The 15,814-nt window shown below is 41.1% G+C and overlaps 1 protein-coding gene and 1 non-coding gene across 2 annotated transcripts; one reads left to right on the forward strand and one right to left on the reverse strand.

The window, feature by feature from the left end:
• The first annotated feature begins 1,121 nt into the window (after window positions 1-1,121).
• ACTR10 (actin related protein 10) lies at window positions 1,122-14,613 on the forward strand. The gene is made up of 13 exons (XM_032188493.1): window positions 1,122-1,270; window positions 3,327-3,399; window positions 3,881-3,963; window positions 4,922-5,030; window positions 6,680-6,787; window positions 7,148-7,215; window positions 7,522-7,601; window positions 8,001-8,036; window positions 9,598-9,677; window positions 9,766-9,839; window positions 10,235-10,316; window positions 11,819-12,020; window positions 13,172-14,613. Exons 1-13 carry the CDS (start codon window positions 1,194-1,196, stop codon window positions 13,351-13,353), a joined length of 1,254 nt encoding a protein of 417 aa, XP_032044384.1. The 5' UTR covers window positions 1,122-1,193; the 3' UTR covers window positions 13,354-14,613.
• A 1,048-nt stretch (window positions 14,614-15,661) lies between these two features.
• Window positions 15,662-15,734, reverse strand: TRNAK-CUU. Its single transcript has one exon. It is a non-coding gene; the product is annotated as a tRNA-Lys (tRNA).
• Between the last annotated feature and the right edge of the window lie 80 nt (window positions 15,735-15,814).

Genomic DNA, 15,814 nt, shown 5'->3' on the forward strand with positions numbered 1-15,814 from the left:
AAAGCAAGGCTGCGTATTTCAGAGACATCAAGTAACTTGTAAACAGAAAGTGGTGACCAAGCTTACCTACTGCAGAGCTGGCATCTACCTACAACACAAAGATTTAGGATTATTTAGAACAACTTAACATTTCCTAACCTTGATGGAGTTAAAGCCTCGGTACTGGGTCAAAGTATTTTATTAAATACGGTCATATACAAACTTGCACACATACAAAATACACATTTTTATTTTCTCCAAAACTGAGTAAGATCTTGGTTTCAGTGGCTTGTTATTTTGTGAGGACTTGAGGTGACACAGTGTATTCACAAACTCTGCAAAATGCTGATGTGACTCTACGATTGAGTCTGAACAGTAATTCACCCCTTCAAAAAAAAAAAAAAAAAAAAAAGGCTGATGAAGGCAAACCCCAACTGCACTGGCACAATAAACTTTCATGAAAAAGTAACTAAAATAGAAGTAAATCAAATTACACTTTTAGCACTTGGGTCCTTGGGTCTTATCAGTCATCTCCCACCAGGGCTCACCACCTGTGGCCACCAGGCAGAGGCAACCCAGTCCTGGATGCATGGGGTAGCATGGGCAGGTTTGGTATTTCTACCTTTGGTATATTTGCAAGTTTTTATCTTCACTTCCTAATTGCCATTCTCTTGGAGTAAAGAGGTGTAGTTTATGTTTTTGCTTGTTTGGTTGTGGTTTGTTTTGTTGTTTGTTTGTTTGTTTTCCATGACAGTTCTGTTATTTCTGTTGGAGAGCAAGGCTTATTGTATCCTAAAGGGTTACACCTAGCACTTCGGTACATTTACATGCCATCCTAATAGCCTCCTAAGTGATAGCTTCCTATAATTTCCTTCATTTATCCCTGCCCATGGCAGGAGGGATGCATCTAGGTATCCTTAAGATCCCTTCCACCCCAAACCACTCCGTGCTCCTCGGCTTTCTCCTGCCCTCCTCCTGTCCCGCAGCTCCCCGTGAGGGAGCCGCCATGAGGCGCCCCCCTCAGCCTCCTCTACCCGGGGCTGACACCTCCATGGCCGGCCGGGCAGAGCTGCGGGGCGGAGCGGCGGGGAGAAGGACGGCCCCGGTGTGGAGAGGGAGGGAGAAAGGAAGGAAGGAGGCAGGGAGGAGGCAGGGAGGCAGGAAGGAAGGCGGCTCCGCCATTGCGAGGCTGTGGGAGGCGAGGGGAAGCCGCCATGCCGCTCTACGAGGGGCTGGGCAGCGGCGGAGAGAAGACCGCCGTGGTGATAGACCTGGGCGAGGCTTTCACCAAGTGAGTGTCCCTCCTCCCCGCTTCTGTCGCGACTCGCCGGGGAGGCCATGTTGCGATAGCAGGGCGGTCCTGGCGCCGGGCGGTTGCTTCCGGTGCCCGCTGTCGGGAGAAATAATTAGTAAATAATGAGCTTGGTGTGTTTTTTTTTTTTTTTTTTCCTTCCACCCCCTTCCTATGGCGGTTTGCTTTGTGTAAAGCCGACCACAGCATTGCTTTCCGATCTCGTGTTTTGGGTTAAAAAAATTAAAAAAGCGACGTCGCACACGGGTGTTGCAGAGCCACCCCCCGTGTCCCGGGCCAGAAGAGGCTGCAAGTGGCCCTGAGGTTTCAGGAGCCTTGCACAAAAGGAAGAAAAAACAACACACAAACAAACAAAAAACATTACATTGCAACAAAACCATCTCTTAATAGACCCTTGTCTTTGTTCTTTTGGGGCATTTACCTGCTCAAAATCCTGGTGCTGTCTCACCCCCCCCCGATGAGGTACACTGTAGGAGCAGGGTTTCATCCCCAGACGTGTTTTTGTATTACATTGTACTTGCTTTTTTTTTTGAAATGGTTGTATAATTACATGCTTGAGGCCTGGCTTTGTTACCTGGAGGTCACTGGTTGTGGAAAGGATTTAATAAAACCCAGCCCAGGTGGAGACAAGTAACTCCCCGAGTGGCCTCCTGTGGCTTTGTCGTGTCACTGATCACAGGCTTTTCCCAAATTTGGGGTGCTTTTGTACTTTTATCCCATATTCTCATACAAAAGCATTTCCCTTGAATAGCATGTTCTTAGGGTCTGTTTCCATCCTTTGTTCTTACAGAAGTGGTGGTAATTTCATTACCTGTGAGTTACCTGTCGTTTTTAAGTATGACTGAAATTAACAGAAAGTTCAGAAGTTACTAGGGTGACAGGTAAATGCAACCCTATGCACACACTGGGACTTTTGTATTAAAAGTACTTGAATTCCAGCAGTTTCTAGCTTTCTACTAGTGTTTTCTACTATTGTTTCTTCTGACATTTGTACTTAATCAAATCTTGATTTTCTTTTGTTTTTTATATGGTTTCTACAATCCATGCTGCCTATGTATTTTAAGGTGTAATCCATTTATGAAAACCAAATAGGTTTCCAAGAATTTCATTTGGGAGTTGTTACTATTTGTATTGTTGTGTTGTATCTAAATTGGATGCTGAGTTCTTGTGTTTTGTCAGGAGTCCTGTAGTGGTGACCAGCCATCAGGAGGTGGTAGTGCCTAAAATTGCCCAGGGTACTTGTAAAGGGAGCACATTACAAAGTATAAAACAAGCTGGAAAAAAGAGTCCATGGGCCAGTGCTGGTCAGCAGTGAAATGGGCTGCAGGACCTTTATGATTGTGGTCATCAAGTCTGTCTTCTGTTTCTGCCGAATGTGCAGCCAGCAGGGTGAGGGAGGGGATTGTAGATTAGCTATTTGGAAGAAATTCTTTACTTTGAGGGCAGTGGGGCCCTGGTGCAGGCTGCCCGGAGGAGCTGTGGCTGCCCCATCCCTGGCAGTGCCCAAGGCCAGGCTGGATGGGGCTGGGGGCAGCCTGGGCTGGCAGGAGGGGTCCATGCCCATGGCAGGGGGCTGTAAGGTCCCTTACAACCCAAACCATCCTGTGATTCAATTAACATCACAAAAATTGAGGATTTAAAGAGGACGTGATGACTTGGTGCTGCCTGTGTTTACTGAGAGCTTCAGTGAAAACTGGGCTGATATGGAGGACACAGGAAGGTACTCTGGAAATTTAATAGGTAGCAAGGAAGGTTGTAGGGGATTGTTGTCAACAAAAAGTTATATTCAGTGGAAATTAGGAGGCACATCAGAGTTGAGCTTTACAGTCCTTACAGGTATTTCACTTAATGCAGCTGAGAGGGAGTCACTGAAGAGGTATATGATCCTTCTCATTCAAAATAACTAGATTAAAAAGTCATATGTAAAACACCTCCTTGCAGTTACAGAACTTCTCCTAATTAATTACTCTTTGGTGCATAGGCTTGTCTGCTAATAGTGACTTCCAATGATAAAGTTTTCCATGTTTTCTTTTAGGTGTGGTTTTGCAGGAGAAACAGGACCAAGATGCATTATTCCTAGTGAAATAAAGAAACCTGATGTCCCTAAGGTAAACTATTTTAGTTTTGCAATGTTTAGTATGCTATAATTTTCAGGGGGAATTTTCAGATATGTCTTCTGTTCATCATCAGATATTTTTCATTATAACAGCTGCTATTAAATATTGTAACTAGATACAAGTAAGTGTGATACCAATATGTGTAAGTTGGTACTCATTGCTCATGTGTCTTATTTTGGGCATTTATTGAGACATTTCTTTGCCTGTGCTCTTTTTTAGTAGAGAATGGCAGCTTTGGAAAACTAATGTTGAGATAAGTTACCAGTATGAAAAATTAGTTTGAATAAACTCCAGAGTTTAGTTATAGGGTGAATTGTGAGGTGCATTAAGTACATATAGCAAAACAGGCAAGAGTGAGTATTTCTTTATATGTATCAGTTTATATATATTCAGATGTATGATTGATCATATCAAAAGAAATATATCTATGTCTAATATTTATGCTGACGATGGATATTTCTTTTCTTTGCAGCCTATCAAAGTTGTCCAGTATAATATTAATACAGAAGAGCTATATTCATATCTGAAGGAATTTATTCATATGTTGTATTTCAGGTAAGGGAAACGTGGATGTTAATTATTCATGCCTTCTGCAGCTTTTTTCTGAGTGCATCTAGAGGTATTCAGGTGTCACTATAGACTTCTGTCTAGTTGAGTAGGAAAATATAAGATCTTGCAGGTAGCTTTGTGGTTGTATTCTTGCCAGAGAAATTTAGTGGTGCTGAGATTTGGGTTATATTACAAAGAGTTAGGGGTCTGCAGCATCAGCTTCTCTCTAGAAATAAAATATGTTTGGTAATTTGCCTTTTAACTGTGGCACTCATAAAGGAGTAGATGGGGAAGTCATTACCTGAGGAGTTGTACTGATTTTGGTAAGATAGAAGCTCATCCTACATCAGTGCAGAACTCATTGCCACATCACCATGGTTTTAAGGAGAAATCTTAACATATAGGACACTCTTGCCTGATTAATACATGTTTTTATTGTATTTTTAGTATCAGTGAATAATGAATTCGGAGCTGGTAATTTTCTCTTTATTTCCAGTCTGTACTTTTATGCAGCTCATGCAGCAAATGAGTACTTAATGTCTGTGCCTCAGACCTCCAGTGTTGGGTACTTTTCTGTATCCCTTATTATTGATTTATAATTGAAATCAGGACATTTGTACCCTCTCTTTTATGGCTATACTGTATAACACTGGACAAGCCATTAATGACTACAGTGCATGCCTATTTTTGCATTTCTTTATGTTGCTTTAGAAATGTATAACCTTTGCAGCTACAGGCTGCTGGCAGAGAGCTCTATTACATGCTTTCTATAACTTGATTTCCTAACTTTCTATTGGGAATTTGTTTTTTATACTTTAAATTTGGGAACAAGACTTTTAGATCTGCCATGGAAAATGCTATCTAAATGCAAATTATGATTTTCAGCAGAACGGAATATAAAGGTAGGGCTTGTAATATGCGCATAAACTTGCCAGTTTTGTTTTACACATCTTGCCTTTTTCAGACATCTGCTGGTGAATCCCAGAGACCGTCGTGTTGTGATCATAGAATCTGTCCTCTGCCCTTCACACTTCAGAGACACACTCACAAGAGTCCTTTTCAAGCATTTTGAGGTATGTGTTTCACTAAACTACTGTATGTGCTAAGCATAGCACTTGACAGTAGAAATCTTACAGATGATCACTACAGTATGTGGACAAAGACATAGAAATAACGCCAGAAGAATGAGAGAGAGATAAAGAAGATGAAAAAAATCTGATGGTCATCTGGGGAGGTGAAGCTTGGAGATCAAACTAAAGCACCTTAAAAAGGCTGCAAAAACCAGCAGCTATTAAGAATATGAAAGGTTTCTCTGGCTTGTATGAAAATACAGCTCACATCATGCTGTTCCAGACAGATCCAATAATTTCTATTGAGCCCTGCCAGAAGCCAGAATTTATATTTAAACACTTCTTAGTGCTCTGTCATCAAATCCCATGACTTTTATCAGAGTCAATATCTTTGTCTAGCACATGATCTTTGGCTGTACTCATTTAGAAATGAGAGCTTACCTGAAATTCATTATCTCCTCAGCTTAATGAGTCTTTTTGATAGAGTCAAGAAAAATCCGAACCTATCTCTTGTTTAGTTCTAAAGTAAAATGTATTGGAAGGTGGTTCCATAACTTTTCCAATTCAAATAGAACAAAAGTTGAAATTCTTCTATAAAAAGCAGTAAAAGTAGTTTGTCTGCAGTGCTCCTCCACGACGATTCCACAACACAATTTAATAGCTGAAGTTGAAATTCTGCATCATTCTTTCCCGTGATGGATACAATTTTCTGACTTGAATTCACTGAAATACTTGTATGTGTTTTTGTCCCAGTCCTTCTGTCTCAAATCCCTTTCTGGGGAAAAAAAAATGTCCCCAATAAAGCAAATGCACGCAGACTTGGTTGTCTAAAGTGACTCATGACTTGGAGAATTATATTTTGATGGAGAGGCTTTGTAGCATGTTAAGAAGCCAGTTAATACTGAAGTGAGGTTAATTCTCTCTGGCTAATACTTCCATCTGGTGCAACGCATAAGAGTGGCATTTTAATACACGGTCAATATTATAACTTGTCTCTGGGCCAAGCACCAGTAATGTTGCCCTTTAATGCAGGCTTTATTGAAATTGCTTCTTTAATTCACACTTCAAGGCATGATATTCAGTAAAGGAACAGTCACAGTCTAGGAAATTTGTTTTGTAGAATTCTAGGGGAAGAAAGTAATTCTTATGTAATCATGACTTGAGTTTCCACGTAGCTTTGGGAAAAGCATTTTAAATCGCTTCTTCTGGGAGATTGTGTGCACAGAATGTTGTAGGGCACGCTTTCATGGTTTTTCTGTCGCCTTTAATCACATCTTCAAATCTTTATGCAGCATTTCAAGTAGTCATGTTTGTTTCTCTAATTTCTTTTCAAATGACAATAGGAAACTTGAACTATGACTTAAGATTAATTCCATAATTAACACTTTTCTTATGAGTCCATTCCAAGATAAAATATTACTGAAGTGCCTTGTATGTACCATGAATTAGATGAATATAGATCTTACTATCCTGTTGTATTTTGTTAATTACTACACGACCTTAAAAACTAAACTAAAAATTTATATCTCAAGATACAATTGCTTGGATTTTGATTTTAATATAACATTTAGGGAAAGCATCATTGCTTTAGGTGTTTCATGTTGTTTGTATTTTTCCCTCTCCTGTCAATTGCCCTCTTGGTTTCCACGTAGGTACCTTCTGTATTGTTTGCTCCAAGTCATCTGATGTCTCTCCTGACACTTGGGATCAATTCTGCCATGGTGCTGGACTGCGGATATAAAGAAAGCTTGGTGCTGCCTGTATCCTTTAATAATACAGAACGAAAATTTTCAGCAGTAAAGCTATTATGACAAGCTGCTATTTTATAGGCTTTCAAGTGTGATAAAAAATAATACAAACAGATTGGCCAATGCAGCTTTTAGTTATAAGATATCATGATGTGGGGAATCTTTTCACAGCTGATGTGTTAAGTCTGTGTTCCACCGAAGCTTGGGAAAGGTGGTATGGGATTCTTAGGTGGTTCATGACTCTATTTTTTATATATTAGTATTTAGTTTTGGAGAAAGGTAGCTAATGTAAGAAAATGTTGGGGAGAAGCAGCAGTTCCAGCAGACTGAAAATTTGTGCCAAAAAAGGAGAATTTCCTGATCTTCGTGTAGATATATGAGGGAATCCCGATTCTGAGCTGCTGGGGTTCTCTGCCATTGGGAGGAAAGGCTATCCACAAGTAAGTTCACCGTTACACGTCCCAGGCTACTTTTGATTGATATGTGGAAGTTACCCTTTGATCAATGACCAAAGATTCCTACTGAACATTACTTAAATCATAGCTGTTGCTCTGCCAGTATTCCATGTTTAAGTTACCACTTTGTGGCTTTTGTTGATGTAGTAAAAGTTGTGGAAACCTCATCTACTTCAGCCTGTATTTAAAAGAATCTAGCTGAAGGGAGTAAATAGTGTCCCTTAAGCATAATACAGAGAATTGTCCCGAGTTAATAGCTGCCTTTACCTAACTTAATTTGCAATGTTCTAGGGAGCTGGAATATCAGTTGTTGGAACAGTGCACAGTTGATACAGGATTAGCCAAAGGACAAAGCCTTCCGTCTGTGATGGGTAAGGTCTGTTTGCTGCAGTGTAAGTGCTGTGAGCTTGCACTGGGGAAAGGGGATTAATACTGACAGTGCATTAAAAGATATGCATATAGTATTCATCGTATCTTACATGATCATCTCTTATGATTTCTTTCCATATTAAATGAGTATATTACTTCTCTAGTAAGCTACTCATAACACTAAGTTTAAATGAAAGCCCAGATAAAAGGTCTGTAGTGTTTTTTCAGTCTCTTTTGAGAGTAGGCTAACTTTTTCTGTTCATTATATTCTTCTACTTAGAAATCTTTAAAGGCTGCTGTCCAAGTGGAACTGTCATAAACGTAACTCAAAGTTAGTTTGTTAAATTCTCTTTCTACTTGAAAAATTTTTGTTCTAACTGATTTTTCTGTTCTTGCTGCAGGCTCCGTTCCAGAAGACATAGTAGAAGATATAAAAGGTAAAACTTTCTATTTTGTGAAGCTCTAGTTTATTAAATTGTGCAGTAGAGGAGAGAATGGTAATAACAAGCACACAGAACTTTGTATTCAGGTACTTATTTTGGCTTCTCTGTTTATTGTATTTCTTACCTGCCAAAAGGACTTGCCTTGTTCTCCCTCTTTGAAAGCGAACAGAAAACCACGTTGAAATCCTCTTTCAGGTTTAGCCTTTGTGTTGTCCAGAGAGCTCATATTTTGGTGGAGTAGTGCAGTAGGAGTGTTAACACAATTATATATCCTATGATCAGCAGGTCAGGTTAACTTGGTGTTGTGTTTTTTTTTTTTTTTTTTTTTTTTAACTACCAACACTTTGTGTATGAATGTGTACAGTCTGCACTGCACATGGTACAAAGTTAGCAGATCTAATTTCAAAAATTCCCATCGTAGAAATGTTTTGCTTGTAAATGCAACATTTAAGTAATTTTAATATCATGAAATATGAATGTTTTAAACTGATTTTGTGTAGAAATTAACAAAGGGTCTATTTGCCTCAAGATTAACTTTGCAAAAAAAAAAATCAAGTGTGTATAAAAGACATCTTGATATGTTAATAAGTAGGCAGGAGGAGTTGAGGACTACATTTACATCAAAAGAAAATAAGATATCTCTTTAGGCAGAACTTAAATGGGCTCCTATGTAATGTTTCATGTGATATAAAAATAGTTATAATTGCAGAAGGTGATAACTAATATCTATCTTCTGGACCAAATTAGGAAGAAATCCATCAATGAAATGTAAAATAACTGAAATACAGCTGGTGCTTTGTCAAATGGAAGCTCCTTTTCTAATTCCTGGACTTGGAACACAGTTTCCTGATTGGTTCTGGTTTTGATGGAATCTCTTGGAATCAGATAATAATGTGTTAGGGTTGAAATTAGGATTGCTTGTGTATTAAGGGTTGTTTCTCTGTGTCAACCATTTATGAAGAAGATTCTTATTATATGCATATTATTATTATTATATGCATTGATTCTTTTAATATAGCACAAATTAATAGTAGTAGGCATACAAATAAAATTGTGGTCTGTCAGTGCTGCTTAGAGGAAAAAAAAATACTTCTGGATTTCTTAGGAAGCTGAAGAGTTGCACTAGGAAAAATACTGATCAGTGATTGTTTAAAAGAAAAAAAAATACGATGTCGTATTTGAAGCCATAGTGCAAGACCAGGAATGGTGTGTTCGACAATGGAATTCAATCCCTGCCACCTTGTGGTAACTGAAAACATGATTAATAGCATCTTTTCTCTTCAAATCTTACGTAGCTTGTTTGAGAAAGAAATCTTGCCTGTTCTTGCATAGTTCTGGTGTCAGTTTCACTTAAATATATGATCTAGATACATCTGAATTCAGATGGAAGTGTAGAGGCTTGTGTTGTGTTTTTTGTTTGTTTGCTTTTTTGTTTTGTTTTGTTTTCTACCAGCAGAGCCTAAAATGTGTTCTCTAAGTTGAGCAGAATTGTCTGTTTTATTGATGAAAGGTTCCAACAAAGTCTCTCTTCTGCCCCTTGTTTTCTTATACAAAGTTCGCACTTGTTTTGTGAGTGATCTCCAGCGTGGGCTGAAGATCCAAGCAGCCAAGTTCAACATTGATGGCAGTGCTGAGGTGGGTGGAGAATGAAACTTACCCTGGTCTTTTGAAGTGGACGTAGCCATTTTGGCCTTTAAAACAATGCTCGTGTTTTTATTTCTAGCGTCCTCCGCCACCTCCAGATGTGGACTATCCTTTAGACGGAGAAAAGATTCTCCATGTAGTTGGCCCCATCAGGTGAGAAATACTGTAGTGAAGCGTTTGTCTTTAGGAGGACATTGTTTTAACTCTGAGAGCACATAAATTTTCATAAAACTGAATTGTAATGAAGCACTTGCATTTGGGAAGCACTTTCTGCTTCCCAAAGAGCTCACAACTGAAGATGAGCCAGCAGATGAGAGGGGTGGGGGAAAACAGAAATGGAGCATGAAAGCACGATGGCGAGACAGGTTTAAGTGGAGTGAATGAGACTGTTGCCTCCCCTTTGGCACTGCCTGGTGCATGCGCTGCATGACAGAAGAAGCTGTGATGTTGTGCTGTCGGCAGGAAGTCTGTAGTTATTTCCAGCCCTGCTGTTAGCTCATGGGGTAGCATTGCTTCTCATTAACACTCATTTCCTGTCCTTTCAACAGAGATTCAGTTGTGGAAATACTGTTTGAACAGGATAATGAAGAGACATCTGTTGCCACTTTGATCTTAGATTCGCTCATTCAGGTATCTTTATCTTCTGAACAATTGCTCGAGCGTCTCCAGAGTTAGGGAACCTGCTCTTAGAAATGTTTCTTTTTAGTGTGATGCCCCCCTGACTGCAGGTTAGTTGGTTTCAAAATCTCAGCACAGCGTGACTCCTCGGGTTCTGCCACATGATGAATTACTGTGGGGCAGCAAGGCACAGTGCGTCATCCGCTCTGTGATTGTTTTCATACTCCTGGGTGTACAGCAATTTATTTAGAACAGCTTTCAGTCGAGAAAAGAAGCAATGCAGTGCTTGTTCCTCAGCAAAAGGGAGAACCTAGCTTGCGTTTATTTTGGTGGTGAAGCTCTGTACATACATACATGCATACAGACAAAGGAGTAGCTAATGCCTTGTTGGTACAAGAATTACACTGCTTGAACCAAAGTAACAGGTATTCTATTTCTTCGTTTTTCAAGGTGTTTTGCTCACATTTAGACTTCCTGCCTCCTGCAGACTGCTTATTTGCCTGAGATAGAATAAAGTGAATTTGGGCATCTCTGTTACAGGCAGTATTTTAGAAATATTATGGAAAGTTTTCTCAGCATATACAAACACTTTATTTCTAACTAGATTTAAGAAAAAAATGATTAGAAAACGAAAATAAATGGAAATTTTCATTATGATGCGTTGTAAATTTCATTTCCTTCCTGTAGTTACTAATGTCATTTAAATTAGTTCGCTGAGACTTACTTTACTGGAGAGTGACAGACTTTGATGGCATGACAACCATTTCAGTTACAGCTCCTGATGTTTAAAAAGATCCGTTCCTGGATCTGTTCCCTCCCCTCTCTACCTCCAGGCTTTTACCTTGCATCATTCTTTGGCTTGCAAAGGCAAATGTTAAATTTAAAAATGTCAGAGAGTATCCAGTTAACTTCTGCTGGACAAGAGGAGCACAGCACTCTGACAATTGATTTTTTTTTTCAAAGGGACTGCACAAATCTTGTTGAGGGGCAGAACTGACAAAGCTTGGTTTTCTTGTGCCTTTGTGTCTTCATGTTGGATTAACTGATACAAAGGCAAGCTCTAGCTTTTCTGCCACGGAGGCTTCTGTAGCATCTTTTTCCTGTATGAAGCTAAAAAGAGTCAAGCTCACGTTTAACGCTTTTCTCTCCAAGAGCACTGGTTGAGGTTTTGTGTGTCTCTTCTGGCACATCTTCTCCCAGAACTCAGGGGAATCAGTCACTGATACCTCTGTCCTCTCTTGTCCTGGCCCGTCTTAGCTACAGGGCTTTACAGTGACTCACGGCGTGCTCATGCAGGCTTCAACTGGGCAGGTCCTTGAACCTGGTTTTCTTTGAAAATGTGGGTAAAAAATGATGTAGATTGTTTTTCAGAGAAGTAATAGAAAACAGTGATTGAAATGCATAGGAAATCTAGCTGAATTACTAAGACACCTTTGAATGCTTACACATGCAATTTCAATGAGTGTTGTGGGTTTTTTTAATGCGTTTTTTGTTTTAATTCTCTTTTGCTTTAGTGTCCAATAGACACCAGGAAGCAGCTGGCAGAGAACTTGGTAGTTATCGGCGGCACTGCCATGTTGCCAGGATTCCTGCACAGACTCATGGCTGAAATCAGGTACCTGGTAGAGAAACCAAAATACAAAGAAGCGCTCGCCACTAAAACCTTCAGAATTCACACTCCGCCTGCCAAACCCAACTGTGTGGCGTGGCTGGGAGGTAAGAACGAAACTGACTGTTAAGCACAGGTACAAAATGGATAAACAAACCTCCAGGGTGGGATTTGTCATGAATAAAGGGCAGTAAAATTTAGGTGAACTATTGAAAGTAAGCTGCACCTGAGCTCTGTGGAATTGTTCTGCCCTCCTGGAAGGAATCGTGCAGGCTGCAGCTCCCTCGGGGACACTTGGAGGGCAGAATGGCACCGAGGTTTGCGGGAGCTTTAAGCAGGTGACGGTGCAATTTGAACCAGCGCTGAGTTGAGTTGACTCGAGTGCAGTGCATGGCTACTGCCATGGGGTGGCACCAGGGAAGAAATTAGGGAGAGCAGCGACCTGCAGCCTGCAGGAAGATCTCGTTTGAAAAACGAGGAGTTGGCAGCTGTGGCAGGGCTCTTAACCTGCCTCTGAAGCTCCAGGGTGCCAATAACAAGTGCGTCAACTGTGCAGTGGAGTTTGGATGCAATACAGACAGGACAGGGAAAAAAGCATGGTCAAGAAGGGCTTTGCATTGCTAGCAACTCTTTCCAGAAGGATTCTCAGACTGGAAAGAATTCTTGCTTCTCTAAACTTCTGGTTAGTAAGCTGAGACCATCCGTTATGTATGAGGAACTCATTTTGATTTTATTTCCTTATACTTTTGGTACGTGTTTATCATATTTTAGTTTCAAAACTTCTTGAGTCTCATTTCAGGATTAGCAAACAGGAATGATTTACATGCACCAAGTTCTCTGAGACTTACTTTCACTGGCAGTGCTAATCAGCCACTGTGCTCTAAATCTTCTCACAGCTTGGGGAAATTTCTTGTGCTGCATCCTTTTTTGGGAGAGGAAATCTCCTTAAACACATGAGGGTTTGTTTGAAGGGCTTAACATCAAAACTTGTAGAAGGCTTATCATAAGAAGGGGGTCAACTGGGCCAGTTTGTTCTCAGCAGAAACTATTCTTTTTTGTTGTTTTCACTTAGTTTCAAAGGACATTATTGGAAGCAATTTGAGACTAGCTGGGCTACTAAAAAGGAAAGTGACTAGAGCCTTTCATTCCTTTATTTTTTTCAGCTTTGTCCAAAATAAATAAGATATGTGATGAGAAGTAGGAAAAGAAATTCAGTACAACAAATAAATGCTTTTTTTTTTTTTTTTTCTCAATGTAGGGGCCATTTTTGGAGCGCTTCAGGACATCCTTGGGAGCCGCTCTGTGTCCAAAGAGTATTACAGCCAGACGGGCCGCATACCTGACTGGTGCTGTCTCAATAATCCTCCACTGGAAATGATGTTTGATGTTGGAAAAGCTCCCCCACCGCTGATGAAGAGGGCTTTCTCCACTGAGAAATAAGCACCTAAGTGCTGCGCAAGGATTCTCCTCATCTATTTCAAGTACACACACGCACACACACATTGGGAACTCTCTTTTTTTTTGTATTAAGTAATTTATGTAACACTTCAGTATGACCAATGTGGATGGTTTTGGGTAGTAGCATGCTACGTACTAACGCTGTATTTAAAACCATGTCCGGTTGTTGTTCAGAAAATTAACTTTGGCAACTACTACGCTATTCTGTCCTCTTCTGAAAAGATGTGTAGTGATGAGGTGTAGCTTACTGAGTTCTGTTTGTACAGTAAATGACATGGTTGAGATTTGTTTTAAGATATTTTGATTTAAAGTTTGCTCAGAAGAATAACGGACAGACTCCATTGGGAAACACCTGTCAAAGCTTTTCTGCCACATTCTGTATGAAGTATTCCACCCTTGAATCACCTGTGAGGACTGTTAGGAAATGGTTTGGGGCTGCTTAGTAAAGGTGCTGGAACAATATTTCCCCTGCACAGAGAGTCCTGCTTGCAGAGTTTTAGCAGAGAACTCTTCTGCCTGTAATTCTCAGCTAACAGCTCCCCCAGTGCCTCTCCTCCAAGGAAGGATTCAACTGTGTAAGAATTATGAACAGGCGTATGAGGAAATCTTGAACCTGTTACTGAAATGCCCAGTTCAGGAGTCACTCCTTTGCCCTCCTTCCCCCCATCAGAAATATTAAAACCTCATTGTACTGCAACAATAAGTATTAAATGAAAATACACTACAGAGAGTTAATTGCTTCAGGAAATGATGTACATTTTGACATAAACACTGTATTTGGGAAAGAAGCTTGTTGTAGCTGATTTCTCCATGATGTCTGCTAACTACCTGCTGGGGTTCTCATAGCACATTTCTAAAATTTAAGCATATGTTAAAAGAAACATTCTGGTGGTGAACCTGAACAAGAGGCAGCATTTAAATAAGCTTCTGCATGACTTTGCCGTTCTGTTTCAGATGTTTTATTTTAGCATGTGGGGTTATTTGACACACGGTAGTTAAGATAAAAAGAAACATCTCCTGTTTTTGAAATTAAAGAAAAAAAAAAAAGGAATCACTGCTTAAAGTGTTACAATCTGTCACGGGGGAGATTTTACTGGTTGGTAACAGTCCGATAAGCATTAGAACAAAGGATTTCTTTCCAGTGGTGTTGGCAGCTGTATCTTTAAATCTCCTTCTTCCTACTTCAGATGAGCTGCTTGGCTGTCGTACAGGAAACAGGAAAATAAACAGACGTCGCCGTGAGCAGGTCTCAGTGCTTGTTTTACATTCCCGGGACGAAGCTGTTTTTTAGCGGTGATTTCTCAGCCCTCAGAGCACGATGGGGCCTGGCCGGTGCCTCTTTGAACTGACATGAGAGCCTCCAGTCCAAGCACTGGGTTCCCAGGTGAAGCAGGTTGTGATCACCATGCACAGGAGTTTTTTCCGTGGCAACTTGTGGACAGTAAGAGTCTGCTGTGACAGAAATGGGTTCTTCAAAATGCACTGTGGGGTTTTACCTCTCAGGCCACAGCCTGGACTCAGGCCGATGGGTTAAACACTATCGATAGCTGCCTGCATTCCCATACTGTGAGGTATTTGCAGTCTTTTATTTCTTAGAGTTCTTTTCTTGCTTGCTTCTGTAAACCTCCAGTGGTTTAATGGTTTAATATCCTTGGGGCTGCTTGTTGCTGAGCAGATTCTTGAAATACCAGCGTTTCCCCTCATTTTGTTACGAGTTCAGAACCTTTGCTCTAACTGCTCTTGTTCCAGCTCACCCACCCCTTTCTCTCTCTCCTGCATCAACACCAAGCACCTGCTGGGTTGAGGCGCTGCTGTGCGGTGTGCGGCTCTGCCCTAACCCTGCTCCCAAGGCTGATGCCTACATGGCTGGCTGGAAGACTTCAGGATTTTCGGCTTCTGGCACGGAAACTCAGGGGTGACAGCTTTGTGAGGGAAGAACTACCGAGTATGTGAATTTGCTCCACCTGGACCTAGCTTTCAGCAAGTATTTGGGATACCAGGAGTTTTGTTGAGTTCATAAAGCGTGTCTGACTGCAGCAGCTACGCTGAAAAAATCCAGAGGCTCTCCGATCTTTACTCGGTGCCATTCTTGAGGCTTTGCTTTAGCCAAGCCGGGCGCTGTTGGCAGGACACTACTGGGTGCTGCACCTGGAGGAGCAACTGGTGGCTGGAGCAGGGGTGGCCTGAGCAGCTTCCCATCCTCTCCCTTTTGCTGTAACGCAGCACTCACTGCGATAATTAACATAATTACACGCACCCTGACCTCGATGAAGGGGAGGCAAAAAGCCGCCGCCCAACGTGGGGCTCGAACCCACGACCCTGGGATTAAGAGTCCCATGCTCTACCGACTGAGCTAGCCGGGCGCTGGGGGAGCACCTCCCACCGCCTGCCCTTCACCGCCGCACAAGCGCATGCGCGCTGCCTCGGAATGACGTCGCCGTGC

Source organism: Aythya fuligula, chromosome 5 (genome assembly GCF_009819795.1).
Source record: "Aythya fuligula isolate bAytFul2 chromosome 5, bAytFul2.pri, whole genome shotgun sequence".
Lineage (NCBI taxonomy): Eukaryota > Metazoa > Chordata > Aves > Anseriformes > Anatidae > Aythya > Aythya fuligula.